This window comes from Drosophila obscura, unplaced genomic scaffold (genome assembly GCF_018151105.1).
Source record: "Drosophila obscura isolate BZ-5 IFL unplaced genomic scaffold, ASM1815110v1 contig_186, whole genome shotgun sequence".
Lineage (NCBI taxonomy): Eukaryota > Metazoa > Arthropoda > Insecta > Diptera > Drosophilidae > Drosophila > Drosophila obscura.
Window position 1 is genome coordinate 11,185,157 of NW_024542774.1, and position 25,128 is coordinate 11,210,284.

The 25,128-nt window shown below is 47.7% G+C and overlaps 2 protein-coding genes across 15 annotated transcripts in view; both read left to right on the forward strand.

Annotated features, from left to right (window-relative positions):
* Positions 1-25,128, forward strand: part of LOC111074937 (serine-rich adhesin for platelets) — a 30,066-nt gene that overhangs the window by 502 nt on the left and 4,436 nt on the right. For 3 of the 14 annotated variants that reach the window (XM_041593081.1, XM_041593087.1, XM_041593091.1), the window contains exons 2-10: positions 2,487-3,173; positions 11,008-11,103; positions 11,178-11,428; positions 11,500-11,646; positions 11,998-12,075; positions 14,942-15,270; positions 16,143-16,310; positions 16,373-16,493; positions 16,570-17,073. In XM_041593081.1, coding sequence (XP_041449015.1) covers positions 2,968-3,173; positions 11,008-11,103; positions 11,178-11,428; positions 11,500-11,646; positions 11,998-12,075; positions 14,942-15,270; positions 16,143-16,310; positions 16,373-16,493; positions 16,570-17,073 — 1,900 coding nt within the window. In that variant the 5' untranslated portion in view covers positions 2,487-2,967. Of the gene's footprint in view, positions 1-2,486; positions 3,174-4,756; positions 5,142-5,211; positions 5,239-6,093; positions 6,246-11,007; positions 11,104-11,177; positions 11,429-11,499; positions 11,647-11,997; positions 12,076-12,989; positions 13,268-14,367; positions 14,688-14,941; positions 15,271-15,569; positions 15,712-16,142; positions 16,311-16,372; positions 16,494-16,569; positions 17,074-25,128 lie in introns of those variants that run through there. The other 11 variants (XM_041593084.1, XM_041593088.1, XM_041593085.1 and 8 more) reach the window with 10 other exon arrangements.
* LOC111074944 (chromogranin-A) lies at positions 9,369-10,586 on the forward strand. The gene has a single exon (XM_022367964.2). It carries the CDS (start codon positions 9,745-9,747, stop codon positions 10,072-10,074), a length of 330 nt encoding a protein of 109 aa, XP_022223656.1. The 5' UTR covers positions 9,369-9,744; the 3' UTR covers positions 10,075-10,586.

Here is a 25,128-nt window from a genome sequence, read left to right on the forward strand (position 1 = left end):
TTGAAAACCTTTGCACAGCAGCGAAAAACGAGTGCCCGGACACACAGACTCAGACTGGAGTCCGTTGGTCCGTGCGAGTGTGAGAAATGGCAACAGTTTGCTCAACCCGTGCACTTCCGCTGGAACTCAATCATTTCCATTGATTTTTGAGTGTGTGCTTGGACTTTTTTCACATTATTTTCTTGTTAGCCATGGCTGTGAAAACAACTTTTACAGAGGAAAAAAAAGCCATTTCACCCGTAAATTGAAAACGAACAAAGGCCGAGCAACAACGCTGAAGAGGAAGCAGGAGGAGGAAGAAAAGACAGATAACCAAAACCAATCGGACAGCATCAGTTAACAGTATTAAAGCAGCAGCGACTGTGGCCGTCTGTGGGGCCAACTTCCGTTCGTTTAAGCAGCTTGTTGGTGTTTTTGCTGCAGCAGCACAGTGGGAATTCCGAGAGGTGAAAAGGGGGAAATGGAAACCACAATAAAGATACAAGAAAGTAAGGGCCGAAGTTTGTAATACTCTTGCGGATCAATCAGCAATAAGCAATTAATAGGAACCCTGTGGGAGAGATTAAACGTACTATGTACAGTGGTTCATATCTCCACGCTGCCAGTCAACATCCAAGCACACTCTGGAAGGGTACATATACATTCGTACACATAAAAAGAAACTTTAAGCAACGCATCATTGGCATGGAATGGCTTTGACTAATTTCCCAATGAATCGGCAGTTGAGTTGCGGCTGCGCCCTGCGGCTCTGCCCCTTGTCTGTATGCAAGTACATACATGTGTATGTATGTGTTGTGGTGGTGGTGCCACCAGCAGCGGCAATTAATGCTGGCAAAGAGTGTGAAACCGTTAGTAAAAGTCACATTGATAGCTCGGAAGACAGACACTGACTGCTGTGGGCCTACGGCAAGCCCCCATCTCGTTGGGTGCCACAGCCACAGCCACATCTCACATCACATCAATCATGTGGCAAATATTTGCACAGGAAAAAATGCAGTCATAATTAATTGAGTTGAGTGACTCCTTTGAGAGTCTTGAGAGTAGTTCTCTCCGGAAGGGGTGACGGTGACCCATTTGCCGGCGACCCAATTGCATTCGAAATTGTTGTTTAATTAGTCAGCAGATTAGTTACTGTAACAACTTAATTCGACATGCCATGCGACTGCGGCAAACAATTGTGTGAAAATTGCACAAAACTATCTCACGGATACACATAGACGCCGCAGAGAGAGAGAGAGAGAGATAGAGATAGATGGAGGTAACACTGTAGCATTGAGCAATGCACTTGGATTCGAAATCAATTTCAGTTGACCAACCTCAACCAACCTCAAACTGCAGCCGACAGAAAATGATATGCAAAACGGATTTCGGATTTCGGACTTGGATTCGGATTGGGATTGGGAATCGGCTTTAGAGCGGGGAGATGTGTGGCAACTTGTCCGGGCCAAATGCATTTATAATTGCTGCATTGTTTGAAAAATGCATATCATGTTGTTGCACGTACCAAAGTTATCCATCCCATCCCATGCCCCCCTTCCGTTTGACCAAATCCGCAGCTAAATCCCATTCAGAGAATTTCAACATTTTAAGCGTTTTCACCACAACGAAATTTCTATGGCCAAGACAACTTTTGCTGCCTGCTGCTGCCTGCTGCTGCTGGTGGACAGTGAACAACAAGTGCGCCGTCGTCAGCTGGGCCGAAATGCGATACGGAATCATCGTAATCATCTTGTTTCTCGGTTCGGTTCGGTTCGGTCTCGGTCTCGTCTGTTTGTCTCTCTGTTTGTCGGTCTGTCCACAGTCAGCGTTTCATGTCATCCATTTAAGTGGCCAACAATCCCCGAGCTTGACTGCCCGAGCTGCCCAAGAATTTCTCTTTTTCGAATTTTGTGGGATTTTTGCCTGGGGGCTTTGCCAAATAATTTAACACACACACACGCGTCAGGTTGAGTTGATAGAAGTTGCTGATGCTGTCGAAGATGAATGGCTGGCTGGCCACGCCACTCGATCCATAGCCCAAGATCATCCATGGATGAGCTGTTAGTCGCCGTTGAGTTTCGCTTATCGAATTCCTTAGCATTGGTGGCAATCACTCTCTCCCATGGCCCAAATCGATGCACTCAACGTATTAATAAATTAAAAATTAATTGGCCCAAATATAGTACGTGACCCGTCCAGTTGCTGGCAATTTACATATTTGGGCGTGCGGCCGAATAAAGCTGGAAAATGCATATTGCATGGGGTGCAGCAGCATTCAGCACAGACTGACACAGAGAGAGAGAGAGAGAGACATATATATATCTGTCCCAGACCAACGCACAGCAAACGAAAATAGTGACGTCAGGGCCGCCTTTGGTTTGGGGATGATGGGGCGGCCCAGCGGATCTGAATCTTGTTATCTGGGGACGAGAAATTCGTTATCTTCAGCTGAAATTTGTTTATGGGTTTCTCGCCGTAAAAATAAACCGAAATTCCTTTGATTGCAGTACGAAACGGAGCGCTCCCAGGCACACACAGTCCTCCCCCACCGCACCGCACCGCCTCTGATGACAAGTCTTGAATTTGTGTATCGCGGCGGCACCTGATAAGCTGCTCCATAAGCAGCGTTTTTCGTGTTTTGGAGCCCAAGTCAAAGGCAGTTGGGGCCCGGTGGTCCCAGGGGCAAAACAATGGCGGCATCTGGCGCGTAATTAACCCAACGAAAACAAAAAACAAAAAGCAACAAGCGACTGCAAAAATAACAAACGAAACGAAGCGGAATTTGTTTTTGGCAAAAGTGTTTCATGTGCGCGACAAATGCAAAGAATGAGATACGATACCCGTGCATCCCATCCCATCCCAACCCAATCCAATCCCATGAGAGTGCGTGTGGCGTGAGTGCGGAAATGGCTTAGTGACTGTGAAAAGTGCGAGAAAATCACTACGGAAAATCAAAAACCCAACCACCAACGAACAACAGGCGTACAAATGGCAGCTGAATCTCCAGAAAGCAACAGCCCCGAGAGCAGTCCTGTCCAGCGGCTGTTGAACGGCAGCGTGGACAGTGGCATTGCCGTGCTGGAGGTGGAGACGCCGACGCTGAGGCGGCGCCAGCGGCTGCAGCAGTGCCAGCGCATCCTCCAGGTGCTGCAGCGGGACCATTCCACCCACAGGCTGCTGCGCGATAGATTAAGGTGAGTACGAGTACGAGAACCAGAACGGAAGCAGCTGCAGTTGAGTTGGGGCTCGGCTCGGCTTGGGTTGGGTTGGGTGCGCTTCGCTGCGAGTGAGTGACTGGCTCATTGCCCACAATCTGCGACCATTTGTTGCATGCATCTGCGGTGCAAGCGACGGATATCAATTTATGCAAAATTTGCCGACCTCAAAATGAAAATAATGACAAAATCTCATGGCGCAGTCAGTGAATCTTTCAGCCAGAACTCGGAGTCAGTGAGCACTTGGGCGGAATCTTGAAAGCTTTTCTGTTTCTGGGAATCTGTTTTGATGATTGCCAAAGACAAGCTGAGTCTGAGGCTGAGTCAGCTTCTGGCAACGGAGTCAACTGTGGCAGCTGCCCCATAAACGAAACGATTCCCATGCAACTATTACGAGAGTACGAGTAGCAATGAAATGAGTTTGCCATTAAAAGAGCGAACCACAAATGGGTTGGGAAGTTCCATCGGAATAAAAATGGAGACCACTTTATTTATTTATTGCATATATTTAGAAGTATCCATGGAATAAAATGAAAACCTCTGAGTAATCTTTGCGAGTCTCCCGGGAATCCATTTCCCAATATACACAGATGTATATATCTTGAAGTTAACTAATTTTAGGGTATCCAACAGTCGTAGGTAGGCCTAGACCAAAGACCCGACACGTTCCATGTTTGTTTCGCTTTCCAACGCGCTTCTCCCTGCCTCTGTGGAGTGGAGTGGAGCCGCAATCTTATCGAGTGTTTCATAATTAATTTGATTAATGCCAATTAATTGCCGTAGGCTTTTGCATGGCCAATGGCGGGGCCAATCGATTTCAGATATTTTCTTTGGGCCAAACTCTGGTCATTAGCCGTCTCGGACATGTGACTGGCGGCTGCCGAAGCATTCCATACCACAGCTGCAGTGGCAGTGGCATTTGCATTTGCATAAGGCCATTCATTGTACAAAGAATATGAATCTATTCCGGACTGGGCTTTCTGTCTATTTGTCGCCCTTTCTTAGAGGGGATTTTCGTGCCCCCCTCTTCTTGCGTGACCAACAGCAAAGCTGTTGGCCCCAGCCAGTGTCCGCAATTGCGGCCAGTTCCATTTCGGTTACTCGCCAGAAAACGCACATAAAATCCAGAAAAATAAACAAACCAAAAAAAACCGAGCTATAAATCGTATAAATAATATTATGCCAAAGAATTGTCACATATAAGATTACAAATACAACAACAACTATTCGGAGTCTACGTATATACATATGTGATATAACCGCGGAAATTGTCTTGGCACTTATCTGCGAATTTCGTTACCTTTATGACTATATACAGATACAGAAACAGATACAGATATACATATGTATATATATATATGTATTTATCGTTGTCCGCCAGTGGAGCTCTTATCAAATCAACAAAAGGCTTATATAGCGAACCGCAATAACGAAATGGGCAAACAAAATTCAGTATAATATCCCCCACTTATATATATTACGGTTATACTACATATGTGCCAACGGAAAGTAAACAATTCAAATAAAACTTGGCTAAAACAAACCTGTCGCCGATCCAGTCGCGCCGCTCCAGTCGCAGTCGCATTCGCATTCCCAGTCGGAGTCAATCGTTAACTTGAAGATCGTTTCCATTGGAAGTGGAGGAGCCCTTAGTTCAGTTCGGGCCTCGTGATCTTAATCAGTCTGGTTCGGTTATATCTGTAGTGCGTCATGCCATGCCTTTAGGATTTATGTTTGTTTCGGGCTGAGATTGTGCTTGGCGGGAACCGACTGACTGCCGGAGAGGAGTGGAGGTGGAGTGATGTGCTGGCTGGCTGGCAATTAGCGAGTGGCAATGTGGCAAACACCTCGAAAGAATCACGTACCGAAAACAACAATATTTCGCCCAAAAGTGATTGATTGTAATCGTGGCGAAACAAACGCGAAGAAAACCCTCAAAATTGTGTGGTAATTATTTATCCAGATATTCCCCAGTGAAGTCTGCTTAAGTGAAGTCATAACCAATAAAAGTGTAGAAAAATCGCATAATTTGATGCCAAGTGAAGTGAATTACACAACCAATAAAGAATCTTTTGTTTTGAAGACACACACACACAGCAAACAAAATGAATAATGCAAACCAAAACCCCAAGAGCCCCCCAGGAAGTTATGCAACCCACCAGTGATCTCAGAGATCAGAAATTCTTTTACCAGAAATATAGTCGATAAGAGTCTTCTCTTGTCTTTGGCAGCATCTTTCGCATACATTTATCAACTTTAATTGGTGATAATCGCAGTGTGCAAAAAAAAAACACAAAGAAAAAATAATAATTAAGTAAATAAATAAACGCCCAATCGTGTTTCCTTTCCTACACAAAGTGAATAAATTCTATACATAGAAAGAGATTGGAACTTTGAGCTATTGCAGCTTTAATCAATGCTTGATTAGATTAACAAAAAGTTTGCTTTCAGTTTCCAAAGTGCTGCAATCGTACTTTAATTTTTCATTCAAGTAACAGACAAGACCACACTAAATATTACTCGTAACTCAAATACCTCACGAAGGGTACTCCGTCACGTATAAATCTTGATAAATAAACTTTCTGATAAGGCTCCTGCCTGAGGCCAAGGTATGAGTATGCGGCCAAAACAAATAAAACGAGAGCCGGACACGGGCAAAACCAAGCGAGTACGTTAAGTACTTGGAGGAGAACTTCTGCTCTGCTCTGATAATCCAAAAGTATTTGCGATAGTTGTATGTACACATGCTGGCCATTTCACTGCTTTAGTTTTGTTTAACCGTTGAGTGGGACTATAAAGTGGGAGAGGGGTCTTCCTGTGTGCGTGTGCGTGTGCGTGTGTGTGCTTCGATGCAAAATCATTGCAATTACCGCTATCGAACTCAATGTCACCTCCGCAGTGCTGCAAGCGTTTGATACGCCCCTACATACGCCTCATGGAGCTGCCATTTTATCGTCCCGGAGCCGCCAACCTGCTGCTCGGCCTCACCTCGGTGGTGGGCCTCGTCGGCGGTGCCTACCTGCTGCAATGTGGCGCCCAGCGACTACTCGGGTGAGTTAATCGAATAGCGATAACCAAATGAGTGTGTGCCATGCCACGTACGCGAGCGTGCAGATGCCAGAAGATGCACTCGCACATACTGGCACAGCCGCAGATACAGATACAGATGCAGGTGCAGATTCACCCCGAGGAGATATGTTGGCAGTGAAACTGAAACTGAACTTTCCGTACTGCAGCAGCAGCAGCAGCAGCAGCAGCTTAAATTCGATTACGTGTCCATCGTTTCGCATGACTTGATTGCGTTTGCGTGTGCGAAGAAAGCAAAGAAAACTGCAGAGGAAAAGCATTTCGCATAAAAACAGATTTGACATAATTGTTTGCCATTTTTTATGCTTGGCACAGTTGCAACTGCCGTTGCCTTTGCTGTTGCCTTTCTATGGTCTTTCCTCATCTCAGTTGGGCATCCAGTACGTAGCTTCGCCTTAATTAAGGATTGCATAAGAGACATCAAGACAGAGACAACTGCAGCGGATCATGGTGGCAAATCGCGTTGGCTAACAAATTCATTTTGCACCCGTAATGGTTTATGGCTAACTGTACCGTTGGACGTCTCATAACATTAACAGACAGACTGTCCATTGAATTGACTTGGGCCCAAGACGAATTTGGCCATCTGGCTAACCAGACAGAGCCAAAGAGTTGCGACAAATGGCAAACGGAAATCGTTTGCCAACAAAGGGCAGAAGCAGAAGCAGAACCCGCTGCCGCTTCCAGTCTTCCTCTGCGAACACCTTTATAAAAAACTCCGCGAACAACAAAAAGTGTCAACAACAATTAGCCACCGCCCACAATTGTTTGCCTTTCGTCACTAGCACCAGTCAATGGCAACTTAATTAGTTGGCTTGTTAACAATGTTCCTATGTTCTACGACATGTGTAAATACTCGTACGAATAAGAGGTAGGAGTGGGAGTAGGTGAGTTTTATTTTGCTATAGCAAAAGCTGGCTAAATTATCAGATGCATTTCATTTGGAATCTTCCCCAAACCAATATTCGAAATAGATGAAAGCTATGTTTTCTTATGCTGATTAAATTATACACAAACATTTGTACCTGTATATATATTCCTTTTGTTTATGCAGAGACAGAAAGTTGATGGACAGGTTGCATTTTCTCAGAAGGGATACTGAAATAGAAACCGAAACAAGTTCCGAAATTGTCGAAAGTCTAGCAAATAAAAACTAACTCTGACCGTTATCGCATTTTATACAGAAATATACAGCGATGCTCCGTTTGTTAATATACTTTGACTCGTATGAGTGCAAATTAAACAAGTTCTGCAAATGCCACAAAAGTCATTTGTGATCTGGGGTGGAAAGTAGCTTGGACAGTGAGAGCAATCAAAAAAGCCAGTTATGTTTTATGTTTCAACATTTATTCCATCAAATGGCATATTCAATAACCAACCATCACCGCTAACAACTACTAAATTGTAAACTCTCATTGATACAATATATACTTAACAATATATATTCGCAGGCTGCATCGAAATCCAGATCGTTTTAATAAACAATATCTACCATTTCGTTAAATTTGAAATTTCTTGCAACGGATGATTTTTGAACTAGCAGTCTGTTGGCGCCACTGAAGCATGTAGTTCGCATGTAGATATTTTGTAACAGTTAAAAAACACGTAAACTAAAATATTTTATTGTTATATTAAATCCGTTCTGTGGGTATGGAATGAGGAGGATTTGTGACATTATATAGGAGATTTTATAATAAAAAAAAACAAAACAAATTTTTGTGCAAAATAAATACTATGTTTATGTACATATATTTCTGTTGTGGAATGGAAAAATATGGGTTAAGTAACAAGCAGAAATCATTCATCAATCATTAATGGAAAATTGCATTTATTGAGACGCGTATAAATAGAGCGAAGAAATCATTTTCTGAGGGCAAATAAAGATGTCCTCGATAGAACGTTGAGCCGAAGATTATATTTACAATTCCATAACTTATGTTGACTAGAAAGGGGACAATACAAGATTTATCATTAATTTTTAATGGAATAAAAAAGAGAGAAATCGAATAAACATGAAAAATCTGCTCAAACTATAAACATATCAAATTAAACATTTAAGCTTAATTGATTGTTCTTCTGGTGGTACGGGTAATTATTTTAAAAATTCTGCGAAAATTTAGAACATCTTGCTCAGTCCGACTGATCCATTAATATATGTAAGCCAACCCGCACAGAGCCAGAGGGCAACTTGACGATTTCTTTTGCTGCGAAATACTAATGGGATATGCCCAGCTTACATGCATATATTAACCCAGATACCTTAGTCAGATTTCAGTGGAATCTGTGCATCTGAGAGTCGAGTCTCGAATCATCTTTCTCTTTGGGAACTTAACCGTTGATTCTGTCAACTGTGGCTCCATTTATTCGCAAACAGAGAAGTGAGTAGAGAATCTAAGTCTAATCGAGTCACCGATTCGATTGATTTGTTGAGCGAGGGGAATGGAATGGGAATAATGAACGGCTTGGAGGAGCATGCATAGATTAAAATTGCCAGACAACGTCTGAGGCTAACTCGTTTGCGGAATGTTTCTCACAATTAGCATTTGGAAATTAATGAAGTTCAGGCCGAGACACATCGCTGAAAAAAAAGATTGCCAAAAATTAATTTATAGACAAATGAATGCATACGGGTATGGGTACGGGTACGGGTACGGGTATGAGGCCCGTCGAAACGGTTCCTGCTTGACCAGATATCCACTTGAATGCGGGGGGATTAATCATGGAAGAAAGGCGATAGATGGCCAGGGAAATATGCCTAGTCACGGCTGATTCCGCTACGTAGACCCGTTGGGCTGGTTTTCTATCCAGGGGGGGGTGGATGGCGGCGGTGTAAGGCCTTCTTCTCCAGAGTCCACAATTGAATCTTACGTCATTAACGAGTTTGATGCCAGCCTGTCTGAATGTTTGTTTGCCCACTCTCTCACTCTCCCACTCTCTCGCTCTCTGCCACTCATCCTCTCTGTTGCTCTCTCTCTCTCTCTCTGCTCCGTAATGAAACCGGCATGGCTTATGAGCAGCATCGCATCGACTGAGCTTCGTCTGAGGTCTCAGCTGTTGCCCGCTCAGAGCCAACTGCGCACAACAAAGGCAAACCTTGTCCGAGAAAGTTGTCAGTGTCGGAGTCGGAGTGATTCGCGTCTCGTTTCGTTGGCGAATCATCCAAATTAATGTGCTTCCACTCGAATGTAAATGCAAATCGGCGAAAACAGTTCAATTTGACGAGTGCCATGCCAAATCAAAGCAAACAAAGCACCAAACATCTCATGACAGCCACCTCAAATACCCAAAACACGAGAGATCAGCAACACTAAAAAACCAAATAACAAATCACAAATCACACTACACCAGCTCAAACCGAAACCAAAACCCATCAAGAAAACGAGGAATACAATTCCACAGAAACCATCAAAGCTATAGGAATCCCCACACCCCAACCACCCCACCGCGAAGGGAGTGCGATAGAATGGTGTTCGCGTCCGTTGTGGTGTGCCAAGTGGAGAGATTGCTATGCATGCCGATCAGCTTTGCCGTGTTCGCCTTCCTCTTTATGGCCTGCGCCATGGAGGTGGTGCTGCTGAAGATGACCACCAGTGATCCGGTGTTTGGGCGGCCGCCCGACGACGGGGACGAGGCTGGTGACGACGAGGCCGAGGAGCAGATCTACTACGAGAATCTCGGGAATAACTACGAGCACTGGGCACGCCGGCGGATGCGCTTCCATCAGCGGCAACAGCAGCAGCAACAGCAGCAGCAGCAGCAACAACAACAGCAGCAGCAACAGCTGATTATGTAGATGCAGCATTTGGAATCGGTTGGGTATCGGTTATGACTGGTTTTCTTTTATTTTCGAAATTATATAGTATAGTATGTGGATGGATAGTGACGAGTGGAGAGAGCGTGTAATGTTTTTGTTTATTTTTTTATAATTTCGTTTGTAAGCGATTGCAAAACAAGACATTTGAATAAGTTAAGCAAATTGTTTGTGATTGATTGTCAATTTTGAGCACGTTGTGGCCACAACTACCACAACAAAACAAAACAAAACAAAACACGACTCATGCATGGATTCGATATTCGTATCGAGTGTACACTCAGTCAGAGGAAATCCCTTCTTTAATTGGATACCTGCACATCTGTCCCTGTGAGAACTGAATGCATACATACATATATCTAGATACATATACATATAATCGTAAGTAGATACAGGATGCCTGTATGTCCTGCGAGAGTAGTTTGTAAGCCGTGTGATATGTTTAGTTATTTGATACCTAGATCCTAAGTGACGCGAATAAATCTGGCTATAAAACTAAACTAAAAACTCGACTAAACTGATATTTCGCTCGCTTGCCTCTGGTCCAACTGGTTTGTTCGCCTATGGCTTTCCTCCGCTTATGCAATGTGCTGGGCTGGGGATAGACAGGCGAGAGAGAAAGTCTATTGCCCCCGCCCCTGCAGTGGGGGGTGGTGGGGTCTCATGCTCGTAGGTGGGCAGATCTGGGAAACTGGAAATTATCGACTCGACCAGGCGCTAATTGTCTCTATCGGCTGACTGCCAAATCAACAATTAGTTGATTTCCTCATGTTTTTTCCACAGTTTGTTTATCTTGACCTGACCTTCCGCTTGCTGGTCTGGTTGAACAACCCCTGCGATTTCGCAGAACTGACCTGACTAATCGCCGTGACTCGAACTAACATTCTCCGCGTTCTATGAATTCTTTTTTTTCAGTAAAATAGCCGATAGGAAGTGGAAGAAGGAGGACGCCAGCGAGGAGCAGAGCTGCAATGTCTGCTGTGCAGACTTGGACCAGAGCAGTCCCAAAACGTAAGTCCACAGCTATGGATGTAGCTGTTCCGTTGAGGATGGGATCTATAGATCTGTCTGTTTGTCGCTTCCAGCTATGTGACATGTTGTACGTGCGGGAAGCTGGTCTGCCGGGGCCCCAAGTGCGCTGACTGGCGGCCCAAGGATGCCAAGTGGGAGTGCCAACTGTGCCACAGCTCCAAGGAGTCGCTGGCCCACACCTCCTCCTGGGTGGCGGAGCAGATGTCCTTTAACCAGCACAAGTTCGTGTATCCGATGCGGGCACGCAGCGAGGTCTACATACCCATCATACACACATCCATCGATGGCAACGACAGCACAATGCGTAAGCAGAGAGACCCTTGGTAACGCATCCCCAACGCATTTACAGCATGCCCGACTTTGCTTCCTTTGCAGACATTGAGAGCGTCAGCCAGATAGGGCAGAGTATTCAGCTGGACGAGCGCGCCAAGATACGTGCATATGTGGAGGAAATTGTCGCGGAGATGCTGGGCGGCAATTTGGATCACATCAAAGTGGGGCAATTGTCCAAAAGCGAAAACTGTAAGTACAGCCACGCCACGCCACTGCCTGCTGCAATCTGTTGCCCCGCGCGCCCAGATGATTGTCTGCGATTTGATTAGTGCCAATGCAATTGTCAGCTGAATCTATTCAGCTGCGTTCGCACAATTTGCGATTTGCAAATGAAATTCAATTGGGCGGGCAACATACATTCGATCGGGTGGGTCTCTTGGCAACATTTGCAGCCTGGCAGCACGTGTTGCGGGCCAGCAAAAGTTTGCTGCATACTTTTGGGCGAAGCTTTTGTTAAACTTTTTACCCACACATAAACACACATACACCTACACCTACACCTACACACACCTCACACTCACACATGCAAATGCAATGCAGACTTGCAATTTTTCCATAAATTTCATGCGAAACTTTCGAACCTGCTTATCAATGTGGAAAACGACCTGCTCAAGGGAGGTAAGTAATCCGAGTAATCCGGCTCTATAGAGTAATCCGTAATCGAGCGAATGCAATGTAATCTAACCTCTCGATCCTGCATCCGTACCCTGTAGCAGTAGCTGTAGCTGTAGCTATATCTGTATATCTGTATTTTGTAGCCGTAGCCTTGCCCCAAATATGTAACAGAGTGTCAGAGAATGTTGCCGACTAAATGCCATAAAATAAATCTATGAATCAGTGATTGGAGCCTTCGCTTCAATGCCAGTTGTATTGCCTGCCAGCCTTAGTCGCACTGACTTATCATTCTACTGTTAGAATGAGAGCCAAAATCAGCACTCTCTCACACATAGGAACCCTGACAGACAGTCGCGCAAATCGCGGTCAGATAAGGCTACACACATACTCGTGTACATAGCTCTGATAAGGTGCTTCAGCTATTGAAGTGCCGACAACAATAACCAATGGCCACAAGAGGGAACATTATTTGTAGGCGCCCAAGTGCTGTAGTTTTGGGCCAGATGACAGACCGAGATACACATTAATCATACGCAGCGTAGCAGCATTGCTCACCAACTGGTTCGAGAATCGATGCGAGAGCTGCCTAGTGCCCCAGCTTACACGGCCATCCAAGTTCATTCATGAGACTCGACTCTCTTCTGTCTTGGCAATTGATTGACAGCGTCACGCTTCCAGCCAGGCGCCTAATATTCACTAATTTGCATGTAAATTCGTGCATGTAAATCCCAAATTCCAAACTCCGCTGTTGGCCAAGAGGAGAGTCTGGTGGCAGTGCCGAAACACCCGAGACTGCTGTGTGTAGGGTCCCCCATACACCATACAGAGTAGGTATGAGTAGGTCTGTGTGTGTCGGTGTGTGAGAGTGGGGCTAAGTGAGCGGTTAGACGCTCGACAATCGCACGGAACCGCTTCATTTGCCAGAAGCGTCGCGCCGTGATCGTAACGTTAAACGAGCTCCGGGTACACGCAAAACACACACGCACACAGAGACACAAGATTCCGTCCAAACGGGGGTGCTAGTGATAACATATTTGTTTTATATTAAAAGTTGAAGAATTTTTGGCCAGCAGCTAGACATATACCTCCGTCAGAGCAGAGATAACGCGAAGAAGCAACCAGAAGAGATCGGATTCAGTTATGAGTTATCGCCAACCTTGACCCGTGGCCCAGCTGGCACAAAGTTGATCGTGAGGTAAAACAGGCAAGACGAGGAAGACGAGGAAGAGACCTCAATCAATGCTAATCAATATTAATGATCCCGAGTCCCGCTCACAGCTCCACTGTGTGTAACCCCAACCTGAGATTAACAAAAACCAAAATGCAACAAATCGCCATAATTTAATGGCGATTATCGTGAACTTTTAACACGTGCCTCTGCCTGTGCTTTTATCTGTGCTCTTTAACGCTGTAGTTTACCTTTGACCTTGACCAATCAGAGAAACCAACCCTCTCAGCCAAACTTATCGCAGGACTTAAATAAGTCGCGACGCCCCATCTGATTCAATGGAAAATTATCGAGCCACTCGAACTCCGCTCCCATCGCAGGGCTAAGCATTAAATATTAAAAAATGGAATAAAGTGATACTGGCATTCAGCGCAGTGATAATTACTTAAGTGATTCGCGCTGAACCCTGAACTTTGATCAGAAGTGATCCGCCTGGGACTGGGACTGGGTCTGGGTCTGGTACTGGTTCTGGTGCTGGGCCTGTTGCTGCTGACTGTTTCTCTGCTCTGCCCGTTTCTGGTGTTATTTTCACCGATGACTCGCATGCTCGCAAAACTGTTTGTTTTGAATACGACAGTTTCTATCTTTGACATTTTGTGCACACCTGAATGAGTAACGGCCTAGACTAGACCCAGCAGACCTACCCATCCACTGATCCACCATTCAGACCACTCAGGCGGGCAGCCGCCACCAATTGAATTGTAGGGTAGAGTTGGGCCGATAAAGAAATATGGGCGGCATTGTAACGCAAAATAGATAACTCCGGGCCATTCATTATTCATTATAAGATCGTGTATTTACCGCAATTCCGACAATAGACTTAACATGTCAAAGGAAAATGATGAATATGCGTATGCGAATGCGAATGCGAATGCGAATGGGAGTCATAAGTATTCGCGATTTTCAGCATGAGTGGAGCTCGAATAGGTTCGGGTTGGGGTTGGGAACACCTGGCTGCTCAAGCGTTGAGGGAACTCGCTGGATACACTTATGTTTGCCAATAATTAGGGTGAAAACAAAACGAAAATACAGCTTAAATATTTATTTGAAATACTCGTAATTAACAGCTCGACCGGCAGTTATATCAATGAAAACTCCAAACAAAACCCAAACAGACAGCCAGGCAGCCAGACAGCGGCCAAAAGCGTAGATAAACAAATAAAGAAAAAAAAACAAATAAGCAAACAAACAAATAAATAAATAAATAAGCAACAGATATCTGGATTGGATTGCATATCGTACCACTATAACCCATATATACTCGTACATACATATGTATGTGTATATGCATGCAGCATGGACTTTACTTTGGGCCTAATCACGGGCGTGTATGCCGTTCTGGCCGTAATTGTCTTTTACGTTGTTTACGTCATTGAGGTGAAATTAGGTATGGCTAATACTTACACTCACTCACACACACACACACTCGCTCCCTTACTTTCTTTGCCTTTCACACACACACACACATACAGAAAAACACGCTTAGAAGTAAATTAATTTTCACTTTTATTGTATCGAACACTTGGCTAACCAAGCATTCAGCTAGTTGTAGTTTTGGCCCGTAGCCAGCATTCTTGGCCAGATCTGCGAATATATTTGACTTGACAATACAGCAACACACATACAAATACATGCTTTCAGATCTGCCGGCCATTGTCAATGGCATTGGCAGCAGCAGCAGCAATCCGACCACAAACACCAACAACAACAACAACAACAACAATGGAGACTCTGACTCTCTGGCAGACATCTCACAGACCCGTCTACGCAGTCTCATCGAGACCATAATAGCGGAAACGCTGCGCAGCAGTGCGCTGAGCGTGAGCGGCGCCGTCTCAGAGATCAGCCTGGACACCCGCTCGCTGGCCGCCGACCTGCCCAGCAATGGGCTGAAGCGACGCCATCGCACGGAGCACTATTTCGAGCCGAAGATCTATCAGGAACTGCTGGCCACAGCGGTGCTGAACAAGGTAAGCCCTGAGGTTGCACTGACCTATGCCCACGTCACTAAGCCACCATGCCAGTCGTCCACCTGTGGTAACACACACGCATGACCTCTCTCTCACTCTCCTTTCTCGAGTGTCTTGTAAGCCGTGTTCGGTCTTTGTTCTGTCGTGTTCTTTGGCCATTTCCGCCACGCGCGTTTCGTTCAGTTTTCGCTTTCATTCAACCCCGCACTTGGGCGGCTTCGATTGTCCAGTTGCCAACGCCACACCGATGAACCACAACCAGACCACGCTAATTAGTTGCAGCCTATTGTTTCGACTGTAAAGACGTTTTCTTCAAGCAGCAGCAGCAGACAGTACACTAGTAAAATCAATCACGACGCTAATTGGATAAATCTATTTTCTGGAACATCTCAAAAGGCACATTTCGGAAGTACAAGGACCATGGAGGACTCCGCTGATAAAGTAAATAAACGTTTCCAAGCGAATGTGGCAAATGGCATGACTCAGCGGAGGGAAGAGAACGTGGCCTATCAGCCACGATTACGTATTCAGATACGTTCTAATCGGGAAATCCTCAGCCTTATCGCAACTTCAATACCCAAACTTCCCAATCGAAGCGTTTCTGGCAACGTGGACATCGCACCGTCACTGCACACGATCGATAAGACAATTTGTTAATAATCGATGACGTTGCGAGCACAACGAAACGTTGAGTGTCGTTGAGTGGCGGAATGGATATGGCCGGGTCTAATCTGCTTAGGGGGCTTTTGGTTTCGACTGACCCACACACACCACTCTATGGGGTTCAACAACACTTTGCAGCGCCAATGCCAAGGCCAATGGACTTACATGTTATACCGTTGCTACCGTTTGTTTTCTGTTCTGTTCCACAGATTGCCGATAATGAAGGGAACACAAGGCTAATATCGGAGAGCACACCGGACCTGAGTGGTCACCTCATTGATGAGAATTACAATGCCGAAGCGTTGAGCACCACGTCCGGCAGTTCCATTGAGCCCCGAAGCGATTGCAGCCTCACCGACCATGAATTGGTACTGGATGTAAGGAGCCAGACCCTCCCATTCCAGTAATCCCCTGTAACGAATCATTTTCCTCTTTCCAGTCGGGCAAGTCCAAATCCCTGCAAGCGGAATTGGAACGTGAATCGGTGTTGAGTGATTATATAGCCTCACACATGGTACCCCTACCGGACTTTTCGGCATCTGTGACCGAATCGGAGGATGGTAAGTGGTAGAAAACTCTCCAAGGCTGTGTTCCATTATGTTCCTTCACTCCCTTTCTTTACGTTTTCCCATTCAGATGTCGGTTCAATCTCCTCGAGCATGATCGGCGATGGCACCTGGGAGGATAACTGGCTATTCAAGAAGAAGCGCAGCTCCATGCAAACCTCGGCCACACCGAGCAGCATAGGCATGCTGGTGCCGGCTCCCACGGAGAATGTGCGTGCCCAAATTGGCGACAGGACAGCGGATGAGGTCAGCGATCTGTCGGAGATAGGATCGGATGCGGAGGACAATTCGCTGGACTTGCTACGCTGCAACGATCTGAACGATCGCCTGCTGAGCAAGCATCTAATCGGTGGTCAGAACACAAAACTTGTCCTAGACGAGCTCGTAGATCGGACCAGCTTGATCTCCCACACCCTCCCGGAGGAGCACGAGCCCGCATTTACGGAAACCACAAACACTTTGGTCGTTGCCTCCTCGGCTGTGCCATCTGATAATCTTTTAGTTGCGCCCCCACCACCCATGGTCTTTCAAGATGACTCACTGAACGAGGAGCTGGTCCAGACTCCCATTGCAGGTAATTGCACTGCTACTTCCACTTCCTCGTACCTTAAACGTAGAACTTCATCCTTTCCATCCTTAATATTGGGTTGACCCTCCCCCCTGTGTGATTAGACCAAGGGCCTAAGAGTCCTAGATAGTTGATAACGTATCAGTAGCAGTTTGAAGTCCGAAACCATCCAGTTGATGTAGAACCTCAGCCCACTTGTGCCTGATCTTGAAGCATCGACATTTAGCAGTCGTTTGTGTTACAGCCCAAGGCGAAACTGACGAACTGGCCAGCCTCGAAGGTTGCACCGGTTACAGCACAGTAGAGTACATCGACGAAGAGCAGATGCGCCAAACCACACCATCAGTCATCGAGATACTAGCCGCAATTGCCTTGGGACCGATGTTAGCGGTCCCAGCATCGGAGCAGCCGGGCGTCATGACTCCGAGTGAGATGCATACCCTCAAGGAGCTAAGTGACTTGGCGCTAGCCGAAATAAACGCTCGCACAATGGACCTGGCGCACCATTCACTTGACATCATAGAAGAGGAGACAACTGAATTCGTACCGTCCATCCAGTGTTCCTCAGAACCGCCCACTGTAGATGTCCATCCATCAATACTGACCGACCAACAAGCTCAAACATTTTGCAATCTTCACAACTCTACCGAGACACCAGCGCACCTGGAACCAGCAGTGGTGGAAAAACCTGACTTAGATCAAGATAGGTTCACGCAAAACCCAGCAGTGGAATTTGTTCCGGAGACAGATCCCGTGGCTGCTAATCCTTCCGCAGCAGTGGAACTCATTTCAGATCCTGAAACCGTAGCTGTTAATCCTTCCGCAGCAGTGGAAATTGTTCCGGAGACAGGAACCGTTGCTGTTGATCCTCCCGCAGCAGTGGAAATTGTTCCAGAGACAGATCCCGTTGCTGTTGATCCTCTCGCAGCAGTCGAAATTGTTCCAGAACCTGAAACCGTAGCTGTTGATCCTCCCGCAGCAGTGGAAGTTGTTCCGGAGACAGAAACCGTAGCTGCTGATCCTCCCGCAGCAGTCGAAATTGTTCCGGAGACAGAAACCGTGGCTGTTGATCCTCCCGCAGCAGTGGAAATTGTTCCGGAGACAGAAACCGTCGCTGTTGATCCTCCCGCAGCAGTGGAAATTGTTCCGGAGACAGAAACCGTAGCTGTTGATCCTCCCGCAGCAGTGGAAATTGTTCCGGGACAGAAACCGTGGCTGTTGATCCTCCCACAGTGGAAATTGTTCCAGAACAGAAACCGTCGCTGTTGATCCTCCGGCTACAGTGGAAATTGTTCCGGAGACAGAAACCGTAGCTGTTGATCCTCCCGCAGCAGTGGAAATTGTTCCGGAGACTGAAACCGTGGCTGTTGATCCTCCCGCAGCAGTGGAAATTGTTCCAGAGACAGATCCCGTAGCTGTTGATCCTCCCGCAGCAGGTCGAAATTGTTCCAGAACCTGAAACCGTAGCTGTTAATCCTCCCTCAGCAGTGGAAATTGTTCCGGAGACAGAAACCGTGGCTGTTGATCCTCCCGCAACAGTGGAAATTGTTCCGGAGACAGAAACCGTGGCTGTTGATTCTCCCGCTGCAGTGAAAACTATTCAGGAAACAGAAACCGTGGCAGTTGATCCTCCCGCAGCAGTGGAAATTGTTCCGGAGACAGGAAACCGTGGCTGTTGATCCTCCCGCAGCAGTGGAAATTGTTCCGGAGACAGAAACCGTGGCTGTTAATCCTTCCGCAGCAGTGGAAATTGTTCCGGAGACAGAAACCGTGGCTGTTGATCCTCTCGCAGCAGTGGAAATTGTTCCGGAGACTGAAACCGTGGCTGTTGATCCTCCCGCAGCAGTGGAAATTGTTCCGGAGACTGAAACCGTGGCTGTTGATCCTCCCGCAGCAGTGGAAATTGTTCCGGAGACAGAAACCGTGGCTGTTGATCCTCCCGCAGCAGTGGAAATCGTTCCGGAGACAGGAACCGTTGCTGTTAATCCTTCCGCAGCAGTGGAAATTGTTCCGGAGACAGGAACCGTGGCTGTTAATCCTTCCGCAGCAGTGGAAATTGTTCCGGAGACAGGAACCGTTGCTGTTGATCCTTCCGCAGCAGTGGAAATTGTTCCGGAGACAGAAACCGTGGCTGTTGATCCTCCCGCAGCAGTGGAAATTGTTCCGGAGACTGAAACCGTGGCTGTTGATCCTCCCGCAGCAGTGGAAATTGTTCCGGAGACAGGAACCGTGGCTGTTGATCCTCTCGCAGCAGTGGAAATTGTTCCGGAGACAGAAACCGTGGCTGTTAATCCTTCCGCAGCAGTGGAAATTGTTCCGGAGACAGGAACCGTGGCTGTTAATCCTTCCGCAGCAGTGGAAATTGTTCCGGAGACAGGAACCGTTGCTGTTAATCCTTCCGCAGCAGTGGAAATTGTTCCGGAGACAGGAACCGTGGCTGTTGATCCTCTCGCAGCAGTGGAAATTGTTCCGGACACAGAAACCGTAGCTGTTAATCCTTCCGCAGCAGTGGAAATTGTTCCGGAGACAGGAACCGTTGCTGTTGATCCTTCCGCAGCAGTGGAAATTGTTCCAGACACAGAAACCGTAGCTGTTGATCCTCCCGCAGCAGTGGAAACTGTTCCGGAGACAGAAACCGTCGCTGTTGATCCTCTCGCAGCAGTGGAAATTGTTCCGGAGACTGAAACCGTGGCTGTTGATCCTCCCGCAGCAGTGGAAATTGTTCCAGAGACAGAAACCGTGGCTGTTGATCCTCCCGCAGCAGTGGAAATTGTTCCGGAGACAGAAACCGTGGCTGTTGATCCTCCCGCAGCAGTGGAAATTGTTCCGAAGACAGAAACCGTGGCTGTTGATCCTCCGGCTACAGTGGAAATTGTTCCGGAGACAGAAACCGTGGCTGTTGATCCTCTCGCAGCAGTAGAAATTGTTCCAGACACAGAAACAGTGGCTGGTGATCCTCCCGCAGCAGTGGAAATTGTTCCGAAGACAGAAACCGTCGCTGTTGATCCTCCCGCAGCAGTGGAAATTGTTCCGGAGACAGGAACCGTTGCTGTTAATCCTTCCGCAGCAGTGGAAATTGTTCCGGAGACAGGAACCGTGGCTGTTGATCCTCCCGCAGCAGTGGAAATTGTTCCGGAGACAGAAACCGTGGCTGTTGATCCTCCCGCAGCAGTGGAAATTGTTCCGGAGACTGAAACCGTGGCTGTTGATCCTCCCGCAGCAGTAGAAATTGTTCCGGAGACAGGAACCGTTGCTGTTAATCCTTCCGCAGCAGTGGAAATTGTTCCGGAGACAGAAACCGTGGCTGTTGATCCTCCCGCAGCAGTGGAAATTGTTCCGGAGACAGGAACCGTTGCTGTTAATCCTTCCGCAGCAGTGGAAATTGTTCCGGAGACAGAAACCGTGGCTGTTGATCCTCTCGCAGCAGTGGAAATTGTTCCGGAGACTGAAACCGTGGCTGTTGATCCTCCCGCAGCAGTAAAAATGGTTCCAGACACAGAAACCGTGGCTGTTGATCCTCCCGCAGCAGTGGAAATTGTTCCGGAGACAGGAACCGTGGCTGTTGATCCTCTCGCAGCAGTGGAAATTGTTCCGGAGACAGAAACCGTGGCTGTTGATCCTCCCGCAGCAGTGGAAATTGTTCCGGAGACAGAAACCGTGGCTGTTGATCCTCCCGCAGCAGTGGAAATTGTTCCGGAGACAGGAACCGTGGCTGTTGATCCTCCCGCAGCAGTGGAAATTGTTCCGGAAACAGGAAACCGTGGCTGTTGATCCTCCCGGCAACAGTGGAAATTGTTCCGGAGACAGAAACCGTGGCTGTTGATCCTCCCGCAGCAGTGGAAATTGTTTCAGACACAGAAACCGTGGCTGTTGATCCTCCCGCAGCAGTGGAAATTGTTCCGGAGACAGAAACCGTGGCTGTTGATCCTCTCGCAGCAGTGGAAATTGTTCCGGAGACTGAAACCGTGGCTGTTGATCCTCCCGCAGCAGTAGAAATTGTTCCAGACACAGAAACCGTAGCTGTTGATCCTCCCGCAGCAGTGGAAATTGTTCCGGAGACAGAAACCGTTGCTGTTGATCCTCCGGCAGCAGTGGAAACTGTTCCGGAGACAGATCCCGTAGCTGTTAATCCTTCCGCAGCAGTGGAAAGTGTTCCGGAGACAGAAACCGTGGCTGTTGATCCTCCCGCAGCAGTGGAAATTGTTCCGGAGACTGAAACCGTGGCTGTTGATCCTCCCGCAGCAGTGGAAATTGTTCCGGAGACAGAAACCGTGGCTGTTGATCCTCCCGCAGCAGTGGAAATTGTTCCGGAGACAGGAACCGTTGCTGTTGATCCTCCCGCAGCAGTGGAAATTGTTCCAGAGACAGAAACCGTAGCTGTTAATCCTTCCGCAGCAGTGGAAATTGTTCCGGAGACAGGAACCGTGGCTGTTGATCCTCCCGCAGCAGTGGAAATTGTTCCGGAGACAGAAACCGTGGCTGTTGATCCTCCCGCAGCAGTGGAAATTGTTCCAGACACAGAAACCGTAGCTGTTGATCCTCCCGCAGCAGTGGAAATTGTTCCGGAGACAGAAACCGTTGCTGTTGATCCTCCGGCTACAATGGAACTCATTTCAGAACCTGAAACCGTAGCTGTTAATCCTTCCGCAGCAGTGGAAATTGTTCCGGAGACAGAAACCGTGGCTGTTGATCCTCCCGCAGCAGTGGAAATTGTTCCGGAGACTGAAACCGTGGCTGTTGATCCTCCCGCAGCAGTGGAAATTGTTCCGGAGACAGAAACCGTAGCTGTTGATCCTCCCGCAGCAGTGGAAATTGTTCCGGAGACAGAAACCGTTGCTGTTGATCCTCCCGCAGCAGTGGAAATTGTTCCGGAGTCAGGAACCGTTGCTGTTGATCCTCCCGCAGCAGTGGAAATCGTTCCGGAGACAGAAACCGTGGCTGTTGATCCTCCGGCTACAGTGGAAATTGTTCCAGACACAGAAACCGTAGCTGTTGATCCTCCCGCAGCAGTGGAAATTGTTCCGGAGACAGAAACCGTCGCTGTTGATCCTCCCGCAGCAGTGGAAATTGTTCCGGAGACAGAAACCGTCGCTGTTGATCCTCCGGCAGCAGTGGAAACTTGTTCCAGAACACAGAAACCGTGGCTGTTGATCCTCCCGCAGCAGTGGAAATTGTTCCGGAGACAGAAACCGTAGCTGCTGATCCTCCGGCTACAGTGGAACTCATTTCAGAACCTGAAACCGTAGCTGTTGATCCTCCCGCAGCAGTGGAAATTGTTCCGGAGACAGAAACCGTCGCTGTTGATCCTCCGGCTACAGTGGAAATTGTTCCGGAGACTGAAACCGTAGCTGTTGATCCTCCCGCAGCAGTCGAAATTGTTCCGGAGACAGAAACCGTAGCTGTTGATCCTCCCGCAGCAGGTCGAAGTTCCGGCAGAACTGAAACCGTAGCTGTTAATCCTTCCGCAGCAGTGGAAATTGTTCCGGAGACAGAAACCGTGGCTGTTGATCCTCCCGCTGCATTGGAAATTGTTCAGGAAACAGAAACCGTGGCTGTTGATCCTCCCGCAGCAGTGGAAATTGTTCCGGAGACAGAAACCGTGGCTGTTGATCCTCCCGCAGCAGTGGAAATTGTTCCGGAGACCAGAAACCGTGGCTGTTGATCCTCCCGCAGCAGTGGAAATTGTTCCGGAGACAGAAACCGTGGCTGTTGATCCTCCCGCAGCAGTGGAAATTGTTCCGGAGACAGAAACTGTGGCTGTTGATCCTCCCGCAGCAGTGGAAATTGTTCCGGAGACAGAAACCGTAGCTGTTGATCCTCCCGCAGCAGTGGAAATTGTTCCGGAGACAGAAACCGTGGCTGTTGATCCTCCGGCAGCAGTAGAAATTGTTCCAGACACAGAAACCGTAGCTCTTAATCCTTCCGCAGCAGTGGAAATTGTTCCGGAGACAGAAACCGTGGCTGTTGATCCTCCCGCAGCAGTGGAAATTGTTCCGGAAACAGAAACCGTGGCTGTTGATCCTCCCGCAGCAGTAGAAATTGTTCCAGACACAGAAACCGTAGCTGTTGATCCTCCCGCAGCAGTGGAAATTGTTCCGGAGACAGAAACCGTGGCTGTTGATCCTCCCGCAGCAGTGGAAATTGTTCCGGAGACAGAAACCGTGGCTGTTGATCCTCTCGCAGCTGTGGAAATTGTTCCGGAGACAGAAACCGTGGCTGTTGATCCTCCCGCAGCAGTGGAAATTGTTCCGGAGAACTGAAACCGTGGCTGTTGATCCTCCCGCAGCAGTGGAAATTGTTCCAGACACAGAAACCGTGGCTGTTGATCCTCCCGCAGCAGTCGAAATTGTTCCGGAGACAGAAACCGTGGCTGTTGATCCTCCCGCAGCAGTGGAAATTGTTCCGGAGACAGAAACCGTAGCTGTTGATCCTCCCGCAGCAGTGGAAATTGTTCCGGAGACAGATCCCGTTGCTGTTGATCCTCCCGCAGCAGTGGAAAGTGTTCCGGAGACAGAAACTGTGGCTGTTGATCCTCCCGCAGCAGTGGAAACTGTTCCGGAGACAGATCCCGTTGCTGTTGATCCTGCCGCAGCAGTGGAAATTGTTCCGGAGACAGATCCCGTGGCTGTTGATCCTCCCGCAGCAGTGGAAATCGCAGAACAGAAACCGTGGCTGTTGATCCTCCCGCAGCAGTGGAAATCTTTCAGACGAAACCGTCTATCTTCCGAGCTGAAATTGGAACTCATTTCAGAACCAAAACCGTAGCTGGTAATCCTTCCGCAGCAGTGGAAATTGTTCCGGACGGAACCGTGCTGTTATCCTCCTCCAGCAGTGGAAATTGTTCCGGAGACAGAAACCGTAGCTGTTGATCCTCCCGCAACCGTGGAAATTGATCTGGAGACAGATCCCGTGGCTGTTGATCCTCCCGCAGCAGTGGAAATTGTTCCGGAGACAAAAACCGTGGCTGTTGATCCTCCCGCAGCAGTGGAAATTGTTCCGGAGACAGAAACCGTAGCTGCTGATTCTTCGGCTACAGTGGAACTCATTTCAGAACCTCAAACCGTAGCTGGCAATCCTTCCGCAGCAGTGGAAATTGTTCCGGAGACAGAAACTGTGTCTGTTGATCCTCCCGCAGCAGTGGAAATTGTTCCGGAGACAGATCCCGTGGCTGTTGATCCTTCTGCAGCAGTGGAAATTTTTCCGGAGACAAAAACCGTGGCTGTTATTTCTCCGGCTACAGTTGATATCGTTCCAGAGGCAGAAAGTACAACTGTGGAAATAAGAGCTGTTGAGCTGGAGGCTTCAGACCTTGCCCCTAAAGCTGTAACCAGTGATCGGCAGTCGTCAAGCTGTGTTCCGAAACCGCTGAATGAGTCGGATAGTATTGATACACCAACATTGGAACCATCAGCGGAATGCGTTCCGGCGCAAACATCCGTAGAAAACACTAAGAGCGATAGTTCCGCTCTAGGTAAAGCGTCTCAAAAGTGCCTGCGAAGACAGCCGAACATTCCCGACACAACACCGAGCGATGGAGACGCGGCTGCGCGACCCCAGCCTGTAAACCTCTTCGGGACCATTTGCAAGTTTTACATTAAAGACAAACGACTATTGGCCACAATCGAACGCAGACGTCGACGCTCTCTGATCATGCACAAATACCTGAGCTCCTTTGACTCTATGGAGGAGACCATAGACGAAGTTTACGAGACCCAGTCTCCCAGTCTCTTTGACGAATTGCACATGTATGACGATGATAGTTTAGTTTCCCGTAGAGAGTCCATTAGCCAAGTCAGAGATGGAGGGGGCGGGGAAAATGCCAATGCTATGGTAGATAACACAGAGTCTTTAGTTCCTATAGCCCCAGAAGGGGCAGAACAGCTGCCATCGCAGTCCCTAGTCCAAAATATTGAGCGTAGACCCAGCGAATTGCACGCAGCTCATTTAGCAGAACCATTAAGGTCAGAGATTATTCGTAGCAGTGAAACGTTCTGTGATATGGCAGATGATATAGACATCGACATAGATGTAGATGTAGAGACTGATTCAATCATTGTAGGT

Bases quoted from the DNA above. Each gene is read 5' to 3' on its own strand.
- LOC111074944 (XM_022367964.2), top strand. From the start codon at position 9,745: ATGGTGTTCGCGTCCGTTGTGGTGTGCCAAGTGGAGAGATTGCTATGC.